This window comes from Gigantopelta aegis, chromosome 6 (assembly GCF_016097555.1).
Source record: "Gigantopelta aegis isolate Gae_Host chromosome 6, Gae_host_genome, whole genome shotgun sequence".
NCBI lineage: Eukaryota > Metazoa > Mollusca > Gastropoda > Neomphalida > Peltospiridae > Gigantopelta > Gigantopelta aegis.
In genome coordinates, this window is record NC_054704.1 from 60,869,989 (window position 1) to 60,890,232 (window position 20,244).

General features: G+C 35.3%; 1 protein-coding gene across 1 annotated transcript; it reads left to right on the forward strand.

The window, feature by feature from the left end:
• The first annotated feature begins 1,925 nt into the window (after window positions 1-1,925).
• On the forward strand, window positions 1,926-14,839 carry LOC121374162 (signal peptidase complex subunit 3-like). The gene is made up of 5 exons (XM_041501130.1): window positions 1,926-2,132; window positions 6,219-6,294; window positions 8,358-8,432; window positions 10,899-11,014; window positions 11,821-14,839. The coding sequence occupies exons 1-5, from the start codon at window positions 1,990-1,992 to the stop codon at window positions 11,948-11,950; spliced, it is 540 nt and encodes a 179-aa protein (XP_041357064.1). The 5' UTR covers window positions 1,926-1,989; the 3' UTR covers window positions 11,951-14,839.
• Window positions 14,840-20,244: the final 5,405 nt, after the last annotated feature.

Sequence of the window (20,244 nt, forward strand, 5' to 3'; positions counted from 1 at the left end):
GGGCGTGCTCAAATCTCCACCGTTGTTTTAGAGCACTCATGCAGTATATAACATTAAGAACTCTTGACAATAACAATAATTATAGAAAAATTACTTGATCAAACTGACCCATGTCAAGTTATGTGCATTTCATGACATTTCTGTAACATATCATAATATTGCAATAATCATACCCTTCACAAATCTGAAAGATAAAACCGTAGTACGTGGTCGGGGCCGTATCTCTGCACAATGCAGAGTCGAATGGGCCAAATTTGGCAAAATAGTGGTCAATTCTATGCATCTCATCGTCTATAGGAGGACCGCCACTCCCGGGGAGATCTTTTACTGGTGATTTCATCTCTCATGAAGCGGTCTGGCGATTTGGCCAACAAGCGTTAAGCCTATATTAAGGCCTCTCCCAACATTTTACAATAGGTCTATAAATATTTTACAAGCAATAAAAATCAAACATAATAATTATAACTTGTTCCAAATTTACTAATAAAGAGGGGAAATAGAAGGAAGAAAAGGTAAAGAGGATGAACAGGATATTATTTTTAACCATTATACATTATTTAGAATTTGATGTCAAAAGAGAGAGAAAGAATGTGAATGGTTAATTAATCTCAAAACGTTTGTTATTTATAATGAAGTTATCGACAGATTTGAATGTAGCATTACTTTCTAGGAGTCCAAGGTTTGGAGTACCAAATACTAAAATATTACAATTAAAATTATGGTAAGCTTACAAATGGATATTTCGAACTACGTGGACAAACGCGTAAGACGTGTTCACTTGCGTATCGTGAGAATTTATGACCATTTAAGTTACAATTACCTAAACGGAGTCGGCTATATAATAGCTGAGCTGCATTATATTGCCATTATAATAGAAAGATAGTATAATCGGATTTAAAAAAAAAAAAATTTAGTTTGAATTTAAAATTCATTTACTATAGTTGAGGATTTGACAGCTGTGGTTGTAATATTCATGACGGATAGGCCTATACCTGATATCATCACTGTGATTCTCGAGTGCATGTCAACCCACCTGTACCTATTAACTTTAAGCAAGGGTGAAATCTCCAGTAAATGTTCTCCTCGGGAGTGGCTTTCCTTCTATAGACGAAACACTACAGATTCATGGAACCATGCAACAACTATTTTGTCAAATACCCATTCGACTCATGCGCAGGGGTACGGCTTTGATCATGTATTTCGGTCTTCAATATCATATTAATCAATATATCTTTTCGAATTAGAAAAATTATTGGAACTTGTTCGCGAAGCTTCATTGTGTCAAGTCAGTCCTGGGAGAATGGCAATCCTCCTACAGGCGATGCAAGAAGCTTTCCCCACAGCTCTTTACACTCTGGCTTTACATAATTATATACATTTTTATTAGTATAAATAATATTTTCATAGACATATTTTTTTGACACCCAATACCCAGTATTTTTGTGCTGGGGTGTCGTCAAACATTCATTCAGATTTGGACGTAGTCCCCCCCCCCCCCCCCCACCCACACATAAGCATACGAGATGGGGTCGGGGGAGTTTGTCCCCCCCCCCCCCCCCCCGTCCAGGAGAAAATCCTTAAATTCGGGCAAAATCAATGGAGAAATGTACGGCGGTTCAATTGCAACTCTATGTAGCTGTTTGGCGGTAATGCTAATATGAATAAACGTTGTGATCCAGATTCGGGCATTTGTTTAATTCGAGCAAAAAGCTGCCTGCCCCTTACAAAAATGGGAGCCCGTACGCCTACAAGTATTAATATTTGAATGGACGCTATAATTTAGTGTTATTCTAATCTTTTACATGCATAAAATGAATTTTTTGACTAAACGGTCTGCATCTGGTTGTAATGTTATAACTATATAAAAGTAACAACCTTTTGGGTTTATTTTGCTAGTTTTTCTGTTCTTTTCGGTAATTTAAAAACACCATCGAAGAAGGGAGATAATCAAGGAAAAGCACACCTGTTAATTTTCTTTTCGCTATCAAAATGAATACGTTTTTGTCTCGCCTTAATACAATATTTGCTTTCACATTAAGTGTGATGGCAGCGTTAACATTCTTTTGCTTTTTAACCACTGCATTTAATTTGCATAAACAACCAATAACTTTAAAAACAGGAAAAGTTACAGTGTAAGTATTAATTCCACCACCTTCCATATGTGATTCAAATTGAAATTGTCTTGCTAAGCTGACGTGTCGACTATTTTTCAGTTTCAACAGAATAAAAAAATAAATTAAAAATGCAAATATAAAGAAAATAAAAATATATATTTTCAGGTAATTTGTTATATTACTTATAATAGGATAATTTCATGCTAAATTGGTCAGAGCTTCCTAGGTGACCATATTTTATCATTTTAATGAAAATTAACTAATTCATTAATGATTAATTTGCGAGTACAAAATATTGGGCATATGTGGCCTAGTAAGCATACATAAATTGAACATGCCTATGAAATCATCAGTTATTAATATCTTAGTAATTACATTTGTGTAGTATAACAGGATTTCGAAAAAAAATTCATGTTAAGTATCCTGGACCTATCAAATTCTGTCCTATTAACAGGAAATCACTACTGCACATGTTCAATCCAACAACCGGATAAATTTAACATCATTGTTTACCGTGTCAAATACAATCTAAAATAATACTAATGTTTTTGTAACTACTTACCTTTGTTGTCAACGAATGTAATATTCCTACCAGGAAGTGAATATTTGTAAAAAGATTTAACACCATCGAAATCCGTCCCATGTGAACGTCACAAACGTGGAATGTATCGAAGACCTCATCCGTCATAAAATTGAGGCGACAAGAACACAACAGATTGTCAACGAAGCAAATAAAATTGAATTATGAATATATCTACACAGTGTTTCTACCAGAAAGAAATTTTTGGGTATGGCGCTTTGGAATGCGATCACAGTCGACAGGGGGTGTGGGGGGCCTCCCCAGAAAGAAAATTGATTCAGTTTAGGGTTAGGGTTAAGAAAATCATACATTAATGATAAGAGTAAATTACTTTTGTTAAAAGGTTAACTTTAAAAAACAAAATTGCAAAACAAATCTGGGTATGGCACCATACCCATTTTACCTTACCCGCTGGCAGAAACCCTGCTACACGTTTTTGATGAACAGTGGTTGTCAACCAGCACCACTGTATTCGAGATTAGAAAGTTCCCCTTGCTCTGTTGTTCTTCAGAGTTTGTTTTAGATTTGATTTTTTTAGATGCTTTGTAAACAGTCATGCCACTCTTAACGACTTTTAAAGTAGTAAAAAAAAATCACGAATATAGGAAAATGTTTTTCTTGTGCTGACAACGTTTATAGGTGGCTGAAAAAGGAAGACAAATTTACTAATGTTGTTTCTCAATAACAATTGTCGATCTGATACAAACAATCTTCCATACACCCCTCTTCTATAAGAGTGTCAGTCATGTGACTTTTAACTAAATATAGACACAACTAATGTACACGAGTCATTACCGATCTGTCATGTCTAGTCTTTTCGTTTATACAGGTTTTAATATATATTATAACCTTTGGATATGGTTTCTGCATGCAATAATAGAATTACCGCTACTGTACAAGGGACAAACACACTTTAGAAACTTTTACCACCTTCATTTTCTATTTTGATCGACCAAGGCTTGGTTAGTTGATACATATGCAGTAGAATTAAAGTCCATGCTTGCGCAATGTAATTAGAAAGAGTGCGGAAGTGAAATGGGACGGAATTCGATAATTTATGATACCTATATTCACCAAACAGGCTTAGATTGTCTCAATTTGTTACAGATGCATTTATCTTTATAGTATTATACTCTCTTTTTTTCTTTCTTCACCTGAGCAACATTGTACAAAAAACAACAAATATTGGAGCAACAGGATCAGTATTCAACCAGTATATTTCCATACTTGTAACTGAACATTACATAGATTTTCTCAAAGTATTTTAAACATTTGCAGTACCTGAGTAGGGTAACCCGGTAAGCAATCTTTCTTCCAAAAACGTATGTAAATGTTCGTAACTTCAGCAATGAGTTTTATTTTGGTTAATCAGAAAGCTGTTGAATACTAAGTTGTCTGGTCAGTTATTGAATACTGTTCACTGTGGCACTCAAATCATGCTTTAACCAGAGTACAATGCATAAACAAAACTTTGATCTATATCTTTCTTTCTTTCTTAAGTGGTTGATTACTTGGGTCATTACCATACATTTATTTTATAAAATTATATATTGGGTAAAACTGGCCAGCAGCAAGTGAAATAAAACTTCTGCATTGAGCTCTTGTAGCCTTGTGGTAAAGTACTCACCTGATGCTGGTGGGCCCATTTGGGCCCATTGGGATATTTCTTGTCCCAGCCAGTGCACCACCACTGTCTGTGGAATGGTGCATATAAAAGATTCCTTGCTACTATTGAAAACATGAATCTCCCATGGGTTGCCCTGCCAACCGGTCACATCCTTTTAAGGACAGAACCGACACGATCACAACTGATCGAGCCCTTTTATGGGCTCAGTTCGGGGTAACTTAGGGAGACGCCCAACGACGGCCATCAATAACGAGCTACTCTCGGCATACTAATAGTCCAGTCATTAAACGGTCGAGGTTCAAGAAAAGGTTTCTTGATTGATTTCAGTTCTGTTTTACCTCTACATGAATAATACAAAAGTTTACCAAAATCTGACATAGGGAAATACCTCAAATTAGGTCAAATCCAAAATGGCCGCCATCAAAATTAATGAAAAATGAAACAGCATCATAAATATGTAACCAGTCAAGATAAATACATGTATGATGAGTCTAGTCATATTAGCTGGAAACAATACATACAATGGAAATTATTTAGGGTCATCAAAAAATTCAAGATGGCCACCAATATTTGACGAAACGTACAATATTATCATATGTACATATAACTAAGACCACTGGAAAGTAGTTAGATGGATGTAACAATTTCATCTGTAAACACCTGGCTAAATTAAAAGTTTATGTCAATATTCAAGATGGCTACCATACAATTTATTACGTATAAGCACTCTTATCATTGGATATTATATAACAAAATATCGCAAAGTTCACACTACAGTATTTCAGAAGGTGATTTTCTGACATTTGCACACTTAGTAGTCTTATTGTGTCAGTGAAATCATGTGCTTGTCCATTCGTGCAGGTTATTCCTTTACACTGACCACATGCCAAATTACACCGGTGCCCATTTTTCCTACATGAACATTTGTTTTTGTTACTTTCCAGTGCAGTTGCATCTGATGATCTTGATTAGAGATGCTGGTGCACCTACTTTGTCCATTTTGTGTGGTGGCTGTGTATTACAGAGCACCCAGCATTGTTCTGTTTTGTCCATGGTTTTGCCTTGCCAGACCTGGAGGTAGACCCTCTGGCTGTGGAATCTGGCAGTATCTGATGTCGGTGGAACTCGTTTAGAAGGCAGATAGATGGAGCTCGAAGTCACCTTCCCGGTGAAGTTCGGTGCACATTCGAAATTCAGATCTGAGCTGTACTTACAGGCATAGCAATAGCTTAATTGCCAGTATGCTCAATCTCTTTGTGACTTTTGTCTTGCAGAATAAACAACTTTGCTGCTTGTTGGACATCACAAAATTTTCCCCATTGCAGAGACTTTTTCAGTTGAATAGGGTCGTGATGTAGTGTCTTTTATATGCACAGAGCATAACATTTTGCACAAACCATTTTGCCATTCATCTGTCGGTTATGCAAAACCAATATTCATAAACATAAACGACGGATCATTCGTGCAAAAGCTGTAATTGCTCGTCTGAAAATCCAATCAAATGTGTGTTGACTAATATTGATATTTTGAAAAACTGCGTGCAGTGGGAAATGCCTGACCTAGATGTATATCATATATCCTTGATGGTAATGTTATAACCAGCTTTTCCTTCATCGTTCAACATGTCCAGCGATTTTCTTCATGACCATCATCAACTTTCATTACAAAACATTAGCACAACATATTTACAATGTTTGTGGGTAGTTTTTTTTTTAGAATATTATATTATGTACCAATGTAATTTAATGACATTGATGAAAACAAAATATGTTTTAAAACAATAATAGACGGGTGTCATGAAAATCTCTCCATATCGTATGTTAAGTCTGCCCATCAATCTGAGCTTGAATATTGAATACTTTACATGTATATTTAACAATTTCGTTTTATCTTCCAGCAAAAATGTTCCTGACTATTCACAAGACAGAGAAAAGAGTGATCTTGCATTTGTTGTGTTTGATATGCAAGCTGATATCCTTTTATTATTCTCAAATGTGGATTGCTAGATAGCAAGCATAAGTATTTCTTTTTCATTACAGGTAAGACTCGATTTGTGATAATAAGCTGATAGGTTTTGTACAAATCTTTTAAAGTCTAGGCTCGTATCTCAACATCACATGCATTTTTATGGCATTGCCATGACATTAAAGTCTGTTGGCATCTTTAGTCTAGATACTAAAAGTTTTATGAGCACTTACGTTTGATACCAATGTTAAAAAAAGAAAGAAAGGCATGTTTTATTTAACAACGCACTCAACACATTTTATTTACGGTTATATGGCATCAGACATTGTTAAGGACCACACAGATATTGGCTGTCACTACTTCGTGGGCTACTCTTTCCGATTAGCAGCAAGGGATCTTTTATATGCACCATCCCACAGACAGGGTAGTACATACCACGGCCTTTGATATACCAGTCGCGGTGCACTGGCTGGAACAAGAAATAGCCCAATGGGCCCACCGACGGGATCGATCTCGCACCGACCGCATCGAGCGAACGCTGTACCACTGGGCTACGTCCCACCCCAATACCAATGTTAAATGCTATTGTTTGATTTCTAATTTATGACACAGTAATCCAGTCAGTTTTTACTAACATTGTTCATAACAGTAACAAAGAAAGAAATGTTTTATTTAACGACACACTCAACACATTTTATTTACGGTTATATGGCGTCAGAAATATGGTTACGGACCACACAGATTTTGAGAGGAAACCCGCTGTCGCCACTACATGGGCTATTCTTCCGATTAGCAGCAAGGGATCTTTTATTTGCGCTTCCCACAGGAAGGATAGCACAAACCATGGCCTTTGTTGAACCAGTTATGGATCACTGGTCGGTGCAGTGGTTTACACCTACCCATTGAGCCTTGCGGAGCACTCACTCAGGGTTTGGAGTCGGTATCTCGATTAAAAATCCCATGCCTCGACTGGGATCCGAACCCAGTACCTACCAGCCTGTAGACCGATAGCCTACCATGACGCCACCGAGGCCGGTAACAGTCACAATACCAGTAGTTCAGTAGAATACATGTATGTCACACAATGACAAACCATTGGTACAAATGTAGGTTGTTGAATATCGACATGACCCCCAAAATATTCTCAGACAAAATGCCTATCTATGTCACTGGTGCACATATTATTGACTTTCCTTCATTGAATCATAAGGTGTGATATATCATATAGGTTTTACTTTTATGACATTTGTGTTTAGCTCCAGTGTAGTTTTTACAATTGGGTCAGTTTCTCACGAACTACAGTCCTAGAAATATTCTCTGTTTGTATCAATACATTTAACAACACATTTTAATAGCTTATGATGGTTTGGCATTTAGGTCCATTTCTCATTTTGACACTATTAAAATGGCTTAAAAACCTATTGTTTTAACTGTTGTAGATGTTATTTACAAAAATGTACATTAATGAAGAAAGGTACATGTACGTGTATTTCTCCAAGCAGTAGAGGATCTTTAGTGTCCTCGTGGAAGAAATAGTTTGTGTAGATTAACCTAAACGAATTAAAAAAAAAGAAGTTTTGTATCGCATATACTAGTTCACAATTTGGGGACAAAAAGATATCATTTTATGTTGGATGTTCTAATTTTAGGAAAAAAACTTTGAAAAAGCATGAATGCAGTGAAAATCACATAAAATGTATAGCAACCAAGTTAGCAAAACAAGCAAATAAAAATAACTGCTTTTCTCTCTCTCTCTCTGTCTGTCTGCCATTCTTTCTCCCCCTCTCTCTCTCTCTCTCTCTCTCTCTCTCTCTCTCTCTCTCTCTCTCTCTCTCTCTCTCTCTCTCTCTCTCTTTTAAAATTGTGGGGCTACCAATTTTTACTGAGGGCTACCACTAAAAAACATAATGGTCAAGGCCTGCAGTGGTGTTATTAATAATAAATAAAAAAAAGTAAGCTGATACAAAGAAAGAAAGGACCATTTAAGAATACCCCAGCACATCAGTGGCTTCAGAGTTTCTGCAACCTGTACATGTTTAATCTCTCTATTTCCTCCTTAACCAGTACAGATTTAGAACCATTATTCAACTGGAATGTCAAGCAGTTATTTTTGTACTTGACTGCAGAATATGAAACAAAAGATCATGTAAGTATACAATTATGTCCTAAGTATTTTGTTTTTGAATAACTTAGAAATATATCCATTTACATAGTATGTGTATCATAATTTTTAAGAAATGGGACTCTTTGGATAAGCTGACTTCTTAAATTGTCCCTCAATATCTGGTGCAAAAAGGTTGGTATGATGTATAAGCAGACTCAACTTTTATGAAGTTGAACCTGACAAAAATATAGATAATCAAAATAATGTTAGTCTCTTGCACTCGTGTTGTGGTGAACCAATTAAAGTACAAATACTATTATAATAAAGATAGCAGAAAAAGAATAAAGGTTTTAAAAACAAACAAAAAATCCCTTACTGTGGGATAACATTATTCTGGTCTTTTATTTCTATCTTTCTGGATTTTATCAATCGCATGAACATCGCTAGCTGATAAAATGTAGTTTCACTTTTATAAAGACTGTGTATATATTATTTAACACCCACAATAGATAATTATAATAATGAACACTGTTTGTTTTTATAAGTGGTGATATCACTAATAAAATGTAGTTTCTAATAATTTATTAGTAATTGCAGAATAAACAATGACGGTTTGTAAAAATCATCAGTTCTGACCAACTAAATCAGCAATTGAGGTCAAAAGACTTGATGACTGTTCTGGTCATGTGACAAATTTGGTGCCAAATATTAGTGGTAGCAGTATACAGTTGGCTCCCTTAATATAAACTGTGTACCCTGTCACAAAAAGAGTTTGCTTGTTGTTGCATAGATCCATGTTTGAAGGCTAATTATTTGTACCTGTAATATGAAGTCCATCTTAAGCTTAAATACATTAAGGTTTTTTCACCAGCAGTCTTAGGCTGTATTGAGGCTCAGTATTCGTGCACCAGGTTTTAGTTGTGACAGAAGAGGGGCACGATTAGTTTGGGTAATTTTCTACACGCTGATTTTGTGAAACATTTAATAGCTAAACCTTTATTCAAATGACGATTTTTGTAAGGTTTGATGAGCAGTTTCCATTAAATGTATGCATCATATCCGCCAACCCCCAGTTTGGGTGTGGTTTGTATGAGCGTGAACATTGTCAAAAATGTGCAAATAATCATGCAGTTTGGGGACACATTTTGGAATGTAACGACAATTCAACTCAAAATATATAAAATGAGTCCTCTTTATAAATATGACTCCATTAATAATTTCCTTGAGACTAACCAATACCTGCATCTTTCTTTCTTTTTAAACCATAGGTGGTAATTTAGAATGCCAGGGGCTTGCATGCATAAATTGTAGCTGAAGATTCACAGATAACTGGTCTTCTACCAGTGCTACTAAGAAGTGGCTTTAGTTGGGAATTGTCGATATGAGAAAAGTAAAATACATTTATTTTTATTTCTCAAAATGAAATCAAATATAACTTTTACTGTGTGTATCAAACAAACAAATGGACTCTGGTATTAGACTTAATAGAGGCTGTTAAAAATACTGGTTAAATAATGTAACAGTATTTTTTTGAAGTCTAGAATGACTGACTAGTTTTCACTGGTATTTCATTTCCGTACACACCAATATTTTATTGTATTTTCCCACCTTGGTTGATCCATTCAGCTGATTGGGTTGATTTTCATTCTAATCAGTATACCACAAATGGTCAAAGGCTGTGGTTTGTGCTTTCCTGTCTGTGAGAGAGTGCATATAAAAGATACCTTGCTACTAATGGAAAAATGTAGTGGGTTTCCTCTCAAAGACACTGTAAGAGTTACCAAATGTTTGATATCAAATAGCCGATGATTGTTTAATCAATGTGCTCTAATGGTGTCATTAAACAAAGCAAACTGTTTATTGTATTTTCTCAGAAAGGTTTTGTTGACTCTGTATTGGCGGAACCATCTTCTCATGGTGGCATTTAGAGACTTGAAATGTCTGCTAATATACAGTGATATACTGTACACAATAGAGTCCATTTATTTAAATGTTATCCATCTTTTAAAACTAGTGGTTAAGATACACATTTAATATTGAATTTAAAATACATGAAAATAACAGTTTGTGGAGCACTGGCTGGTTCATGAAATAGCCCAATTGGCACACCGACAGGAATCGATCCTAGATTGATCGCGCATCAGGCACATGCTGTACCACTGGGCTATGTCCCACCCACCCTTCATATAGGGAGTAATCAGATTTTAACAATACCACTGGTATTGTGGGTGGGGATGGGGCACAAACACTTGGGTGGCAACCCACATTGTATTTTACATGTGTTTTAGTGCAACAGACAAATATAAAAGATGGTATGGAAAAAGAGGTGTGTGATCCCCACCATATCTCTTTGGTTACACCTATGGGGATTAAACTTGCCTGTACTAAACAGAGAGGCTAATTTTAAATACATTTACATGTCAAATTTACCATGTTTCTAACAGTACTGATTGACCAGCGTCATGGGAGAACATTGCCAAGATTACAGTTTGTTTTGTGTTATCACAGGCATTGAACCAGGTGGTTTTGTGGGATAAGATCATACAGAGAGGAGATGGTGCCATTTTGGATCTTTCCAACTCCAACACAAAGTACTATTTCTGGGATTATGGAAATGGATTGAAGTAAGTTAATGTAACATGTTTAATAATTATGATCACTTCTTTCTGTGTTCCTTCAAACTCTGGACACTTAGTATCGTTGAATGAGGGAACAACAGTGTTTCTGCCTTGACAATGGTTTTAGAACACTACTGTTAAAAGTCTGTATCCTGTATACTTCTAAAGTTTATATGGTGGTTTTGGGGCATAGAAATTGACTCTTTAACAGTATACAACACACTTTCTAAGTAGTTTTCTATCACAGTATGATTTGTGGCCAGATGTCTAGTATTTACAGCCATTATTCCAAATCTGTGTGTTTCTTGAACATAATTCTTATGGGGAAACAAACTGATTCATATCTCAAGAATTTCTGATTTTCGTTGTTGGTAAAACAATCAAATTTATGACAAATTAGCTATTATAATCAGCTATCAATTCCTTAAAATGAATGGTGTTCTGCCATTGTTGTTGGGGTTTAAAATACTTGCTGAAAACCACATCTTCAACAAAACAATCCTAGTTATTTCTCACAGAAAAACATAAATGAAGTAAAGTGGCCATTTTTAGTCTTGATCAAAGATGTCTCCTTTTGTTTTATTATTTCTGATCAGTCACATTTGCAAAATGGAGGGAAATATGAATAAGTGAATGCACTGCATATGTTGTATAGTGTTAGCTTGATATGATATCTCCAGAAGGTTAACAAAGTTTTCTCTTTTTATTGAGTAATGGGGTCTTTTCAGTATGGATGCAGAATTATATGCATTTAAATTTTTTTTTTTTTTACCAAGTCAACTTAACTTATCTGCTCTTTTTATTTTCTATAGAGGCAACAAGAATGTGACCCTGTCTTTGTCCTGGAATGTGATTCCCAATGCAGGAACACTGCCCAAAATACGTGGTGATGGATCACACACATTTCAATTTCCAGATCAGTACACACCAGGACGCTTTTAGATGTGCATTCTTGGAATACTACAAACAGAGCAACATACTGAAGATTCATTTTTTTTTTTATGATTTTGTAGTGCAAATACGTATTTAAAATAATCAAAACAGGTGTAATGAAAATATTTTGAAATATTACTAAACATTGTGTGTTCTTAGGAACAAAATTTATTGTCATAACACAAATGTCCATTATGTTTAGTAGGAAATGGTTTGAAAAAGGAAATCAGTATGACAATCACTTCATTGTAATTTGTTTACGTATTTTTGCACAAATGTCATACGATTCTTAAATTGAAAATGAATTCCTGACTGAACATACACTGAAATCGCTTGACTGTTTAAGGGTGCCAATTCTTTATTCACATGAAGACACTTCTCTTAAAAGCTATGACAAGGTTTTAAAAAATATATTATGCAAACATAATTTTAATTTTATTATCGTACATTTATTTCAATAACTCAGTAGTTAAATAACTAACATTTTAAATAAAATAATTTTGACTTTATGAATACCAGACAATAATCTTGTTTGACTATTGGTTATCTGATGAATCTAGAAGAATTTGAATCTCTGTCCTTCAGGGTTTTTAAAACATTTTGTCACATTAACTCTACACTATTCTTTATGCACAAATAAAAATGTTCTGTATTTTAGAGAATCAAGATTTAGCATATTCATTCTAATTAGTAAATTTGTTTTCATTACCGTATCTGAGCAATGTGATGCCGGTTATAAAATTACATCACACACACACATATTATCTGCTTGAACAACAATTCTTTTCTGTTTCTTTTTTATTATAAGAATACTTTTTCAAATAGACCTACATTCATTTCAGCCTGACAGTTCTACATATACACAAAACAACTTAAAACATTGTTAAAATTGTTTTTTGTATGCTCATTGTATTGTTACGATGAATAAGTACTGTGCATGAATGAGTGTTTGGATGTTTTGAGATTTATACATATTGTAGTAAACAAATATTTGCATTGTTATTAATAGCGATGTGCCTTCAGGACCAACAGAGCAAATAATCTAATTAGTTAACCAACATAAATTACACAACTGCTTGTTGTCAGTGTGTTAAGGGTTCATTTGTTGTATGTGACATCAGTTGTGACGTGAACATTTAAAATTGTGTTAAATGCATTGTATTCTTCATTGGTAAATGACACTTATGTTTTAACCAATATTTGTTTATGTTATTTATAATGTTAAAATATTATCAAATGTTACTGTCATTGCTAGTTAGATTGTAATACAATCATACTTCCTGGAGTTCCTTCAAAAGATCTGACATAACCCAGTATAATCCCATGTCCAGATGACATTTCATTTGACCAATCCAAACAAAATCATTCCAGCAGTTGAAAACATTTCGAATTATTCTGTGTGCATTCAGAATAATTCAACAAACAAAATTACTAAAAATAATTGAAATTTAAATGAATATGATAACTTGGATATGATGAATAGAACATTTGAAATATTCTTAGAAACAGTTATTGATATGTTAAAAATAAGAAATAAAAACATTTCGCCATCTCACAAAGGTACATTGATTTTGTTTCATGTAAAATACAATAATTATTACAGAGATAAAAAAGTAAGGTTCCCAGGCCTCTACATACCCTTACATTGTGAGCCACACAGTTGTTTTCTTATCATACATGGTGTTAGGTTATATATTCACATACATCATGATCCCTTGAGGTTTTAAAAGGGGAGAATCGGGGCATAAGGATCCAACTCATGAAAAGGGTTTCTCCTTTTGTTCACTTCATTTGTCTTTGTTTACAAATCTTAATTTATTAAATTGGTCATCTTGGCTGTATGACTTTGTATTTGAAAAATGTAGGGAGAGGCCTTAATATAGGCTCATGCCTGTTGGCCGATCCCAAAACCACATATTTAATGGTTAATAAGACATTTATTTAACTTGAAGAACAGGACACTTTAATATATTTATCTGCCTCTGAGAATTGCTATATAATTAATTGTGGAATGTAAAATACAAAGGCTAATTTTTTAATGATTTTGCATCATTTTAAGAATGTTTCTCCAATAAATAATGGAACACTTGAGATTGTTTACTGCTTTCTACATTGGTTCTAGTGTTGGGATTGTTTATCTTCCCCTACTATAAACATTTTGTTGGTTGATATTTTAATATTTTTACAGAACAATATGGGAATACGAGTTATATTGTATCTGATTGAAAATCCAGGCAGTATTATTTTTTTATTGTTGTCATAGAAATTATACACATCTCTTCGCTCGTTTTCATTTCCACAGTATGTTTGTAATCATTCTCATTAAAAAGTAGAATTTGTAGATTTACAATTCATTGCATTAAACATGGATTAGATTTCAGCTTAGTTGAAGATTTGCCTGAGGTAATAAACATTAATTTAAAATATACTTTTTTTTACTAGCACTTTTCAATTAAACCCCATGCAAAATAGTAGTTTTTGTGAAATGGATACACTGCATATTATTGAAATTCATTTGGAGGATACTGATACTGTTAGCTGTCCTGTTTATGAAGAGCATGCCATCCCTGTATCACATTTGTCATCCCATCCTGCCACATTGTAATGTACATACAATGTTTTACCCTAGAGTACTCTCAAAATAAGCTACATAAGTACATCAAAAAGATTGTAGACTGTAGAAATAAATTTACCTCACAATTATTGTGTTGAACAGCGACTTGTATAGAATACATTGAGTTTCTCTACATTGTCCAAATGTCCCGTGTATTAGTGTTATTGAAAAACAAGACATAGTACACATTGGAGGGTGGGGATGGATGAGGGATAGGCCTGCTCTGTCAAAACATTCCCACTGTAAATGTCATCAATGTGTGCATAAATATTATTTGCAAGTGATTTATTCTTTGTTCTATTTATTTCCATCATAAAATTGTTTTTAAAATCTTGCATTCCGTTCATTACATGACATGAATGAAAAAAGTTGATTAAATGTTTAGTATTTCATTTTCTTTTTGTTACTCTAAGTAACTTGAAATTTGTTAACTATTTGTATCATAGTTTTTGCTGGATTTATTCTTTGTTCTATTTATTTCCATCATAAACTTATTTTTAAAATCTTGCATTCTGTTCATTACATGACATGAATGAAAAAAGTTAATTAAAAGTTTAGTATTTCATTTTCTTTTTGTTACTCTAAGTAACTTGAAATTTGTTAACTATTTGTATCATACAATTGCTTGTATTTTAGCATGAAAAAATTTACATTTCTAACATGGATATATATATATATATATATATATATATATATATATATATATATATATATATATATAATAACAAAAACAACACACATTCTGTTTAAAAATGCTTTTATTCATAACATAAAAGCAAATCAATGCTAAACACTTTCTGGTGTTGATGATTTGGTGGTACTATGCAAGTTTGTGATTGTAAATAAAAAATTAAAAGGACAAATTGCAAAATGTAGAATTTTCACATCTTGGATCTATGATACAGCTGTCCACCTAAAATATATACTCAAGGGAAAAGGTTCCTGTGCATTATTAATATCTCGGTAATACGTATACATGTATTTTTGAATAAGTGAAAACCTTTTTGTTCCACATGCATGCTGTTCTTCCAGCAATTGGCCTTAACTTATGGATGTTTCGGGATGTCACTTGACATTTCCAAATGATTCTGTAGGTGTTCTAGTCTGATAAAGGCATTCTGCAAACATGATGTCACAGTTAAGACTCCCTAAATACAGAAGACCTTTAGTACTCCTAACTGTTTGTAACATCTCCACACACTCTATGGTGTTCTGATGAACACTAATATACACCACAATGTCTAGCAATGTTTCATACCATTCCAACTTCAAGCATAGCAATCGCTCGTAGACGTTCAATTTCTCAGGGGCATGACATCATGTAGACAATTGGATACCAAAAAAAAAGTTTGTTTCCAGGTGATGAAAAGCCATACAATTGTTTTGTGATTCAATGATGAGAAAAATGACATCAAACAGGAGCATGTGACCCAAAATGTGCATACAACAAGCTGTGCATGAATAGCATGTGCCATTGACAGAACACATCTAGAATATCAAACGGAATGGTTATGGTATACAATAATTTTTTAGAAATTTTCATGATTAGATTCCAAGTAAAGCGGCCCTCGCATATCGGTTCTAAAACAGGCCAAAAAGGGCATTTTTGCGAGGCGGCCTGTTGGACGCTGCCCGATTTCTACAGGCTCCGCTGCGATTTTCAGGGGTCGCCCGAACCCCGTGGGCATGAAAACCTGACTTCCAAATCTGCAATTTTCCAAGTGCGATTTTAGGTTGTGGCAATCCCGTAGATATGTTGCTAGGGCCCCGCCCAGCGGCCTGCCGGAAGCCAATCAATGATCTGGCGGCCGCCTGAAGATTTTGACAAAAATTATTAGAAAAAAATCTGCCGACGCCTTGTGATTTTCATGGGGCCCCTAACGGCCACCCTTTGATAGCCTCACTAGTCCAACATCAATCGCCAGTCGTCCAGCTGGGCTCTGCCAGGACACCTGCCGATCTGTTCTTTGATCAGCCGGCGCCCACCAGATTATCTAACGGCGTCCGACTGACGCCCGCACTGTCTCCACTGCGATCCAATGTTCAAAGGGCACTGTCCGGGCCCCATCTAATATGTGAGGGTACACATCACAGACATAAAATTCGCTCGATTCATCCACAGGCTCTAAATCCCCCGGCGACTCCTGCGATTAGAAAAATCGTGCAGAGATGCCGGCTGATATGTGAGGGCCGCTTTAAAGCAATTCTGTATACGGTACATTCATTTGCTGCACAGGAACTTTTTTCTGTGAGTACATATAGTTTTAAAGGATGAGAGCAGCATTAAGTCTACCATTTAAAGAGATCAAGCTGAATATATATTTCCTTCTTATAATATTGCAAAACATTAAAGACTGCCAACATTCCATACCTCACAAAGATTTAAAAATGAGGTGTTCTGTAACTCAGAGGTTCTGTGAGGTGTGACGAGTCTTGGGATCGATTACCATTAATGAACATTTGTCTAATCCAGTCGGTGCTCTACAGTTAGTTAAAGTCATGTTCATAAGAAAGAGCATATTATTATAAAAGTTCACTTGGTGTTTGTTACAATTTGCCTATGCAGTAGCAGTGGGTTTACCTCGACCAAGTGTCAAAAATAATTGTTAGATGCCAAATAGCGCTAGCTTAAAGTGTGCTGTGGAGTCATTACAGAAATATTCCTTTCTTTTCTGATCCAACAAAATTTATAAATGTTAAAATGGATTCCTTGAAACAACTAAACATGACATCTACATCAAGATTTTAGATGATTAAGACATGAGAATGGAAACATCAATACCTACAAGGTGGATCTCCAAAGGCATGAGAGAAAGAGTGAAGAAAAGGTAATCCGTTTAACCACACTTCAAAACATTTTAAATTACAGCTAGTTGGGATCTAACAAATGCATATTTTGTTCCGTGGCTTGGTCTGAATAGCAAAAATACTGTCACAAAAGCTATTCCTTCTGAAAAGCAGCAAGGGATCTTTTCCATATAGAGAGCAGCTTTTGATATACCAGTCGTGACACTGGTTAGGATGGGGAAAAGAACAATAGCCAATCACACCTCGGGCAAGCATTCTAGTAATTGCTACATGTATGTCTGGCTCCGTATTCATAAATGTACTGAAGTCACGATGCCCATCAACCTAGTTAAGTATTTAGGTAAGAATAATACACTTGGCCTGAGCTACATACCACACCAAGAAAAATATTATTTGATGTGGGGTACAGCAAACAATGTAGTTCTAGAATTGGAAATTTCGAGGAATCTCACTTGAATCGTGTGTACCATCAGGCATGAACATGAAGGGTAAGCGGTTTCGGTGGTGGTGTGGTTTTTATACGGACTTGAGTCTATTAGGTACTGGGCTCATAACCCACCTGAGGCAATGGAGGGATATTTAGTTTTGATACCATCTCCACTCTATAGAGTGCACTACTACTCATGATGGATGTGACGTAGCCCAGTGGTAAAGCACCCTCTTGATGTGTGGTTGGTTTGGGATCGATTCAGATCGGTGGGCCCATTGGGCTATTTCTCATTCCAGCCAGTGCACCACGACTGGTATATCAAAGGCTGTATATGTTATCCTGTCTGGGATGGTGCATATAAAAGATCCCTTTCTGCATTAGAAAAAATGTAGCAGGTTTCCTCTGACTAAATGGTAGAATTACCAAATGTAGCAGTGGGTTTACCTTGACCAAGTGTCAAAAATAATTGTTAGATGCCAAATAGCGCTAGCTTAAAGTGTGCTGTGTAGTCATTAAACAAATATTCCTTTCTTTTCTGATCCAACAAAATTTATAAATGTTAAAATGGATTCCTTGAAACAACTAAAAATGACATCTACATCCATCTCAAGATTTTAGATGATTAAGACATGAGAATGGAAACATCAATACCTACAAGGTGGATCTCCAAAGGCATGAGATCAATCAAGCTGTGTCCCTCTATTACAAGGGCCTGCTGCAGCTGCCAAATATTCAGCAGTTGAAGATTTTGCATGCGAACACACCTCCCAAGTATATCCCAGAGTAGTTCTATGGGAATGAGGCATGATGACACTACTGGCCAAGATGATGCATTTACATGGTTTTGATTTAGAAAGTTGGTGTAATGTGCACAATTGTGTTAAAATGGTGCATCATATGGAAGAACTAATAACTGGATGTTGTATACACTTGTTTTTTAGTTTGGGTAGTGATTTGCATCTAATGGGAAATTAATGGTGGGTGGTTAAATTGGTTTCAGGTGATTGTGGTTCTGATATAGCACTCCTGTGCAACTGATGTAACTTGTGACGTACTATTACGAGGTCGGTCAATGGTGAATCCATTGACATTCAGTCGATACACGAGTCTGTACAGTAGATCTTGTCACACCAAACGTCTGGCAGTGTCACTTGTACCGATGCCTGCTTGAAGCATTCCAAGTGCTCACGTGTGCAGGAAACCCATTTCCAACAGGTAGAAATCATGTATTTGTCCATGATTTCCCCAATAGCATTCTACTACAGTATGCTCATACAATATGTGTTGTAATCAGGCATATGTGTATACTTTGTTTTTTATTTATAGTCTATTGTAGTTGGTACAATCTTTCATCAAAACTAATTTTTGTTCAACTTTTATTACTGGAAGAATTGTTCTTTTATAAATTTATAACAAAGATACATAACAAATTTGTGCTCACCTTATTTCTGACATGCAAAAAACTAAAATCCATCAATCCCCTACCCAACACATTCCTCCTACCCCCCCCCCCCCCAAAGTTAAAACCCCAAAACAACCACAGACATTGATTGATTAAAACAAACTACCAATGATTCCACTGAGCATAAATAAAAGATGATATTCACTTAAAACGAAAAACATTGACATGAATAATAGGTAGCATATCCAATAAAATAATGCACCTCTGATATTTGTGACATTCTTGGGAGACTGAATATCTTTATTTTCTTGTCTGTTTGAGGATGAAAATTGTAAGGGAAGGACTGACAACAGTTTGCTTTTACAAGCACCAGACATAAACAAATGCCTGCCATGGTACCAATCGGGCATTTCCACAGCCTCCAATTATTTCTACAAACTATTCAGTGGATAAAACTGGATATCAAATGATGCTCGTTGGCAATATGGTCAGACTCGTACTAACAATAGTGGACATGGAAATTCCACTGGCGATACAGGTGTACAAGCCCATCCAATCTGGTAAGCACTGGTTTTTGTCCATGGAATCAAGTGTGTGGAGGTTGCCTATAGGTGATTTGACAAAATGTTGCAGATGATCTCCAAAAATAATTGGTGCATGAAGTCTGAAAAGGATTCAAAGTTTTGTCACTACAGATCAAATTGCCCCCAAATTACACTACAACTACAAAATGTAGATTAGTGAATATTGATACAATAAAACACTCAAAACCAGACCCTCTGTAAACAGAAAATCCCTCAAAACCAGACGTTTTTTGCTGTTCCATTAAAATAATGGTACAGAAAATAACCTCTCTAAACTTAATACCTCCCAGATGCTTTTCTTGGGTATCTTGTTTAGCGGGGTACAATGTTTATGATATTTCACAATGTGATATTTTGGCCTCCGAACAAAATGATTACATTTAGGCTGATGGTGACACCACAGCTTGCACCATCTCACAGTAACTTCAATATGTGACTAGATTCATTATCTAACAATTATATAAA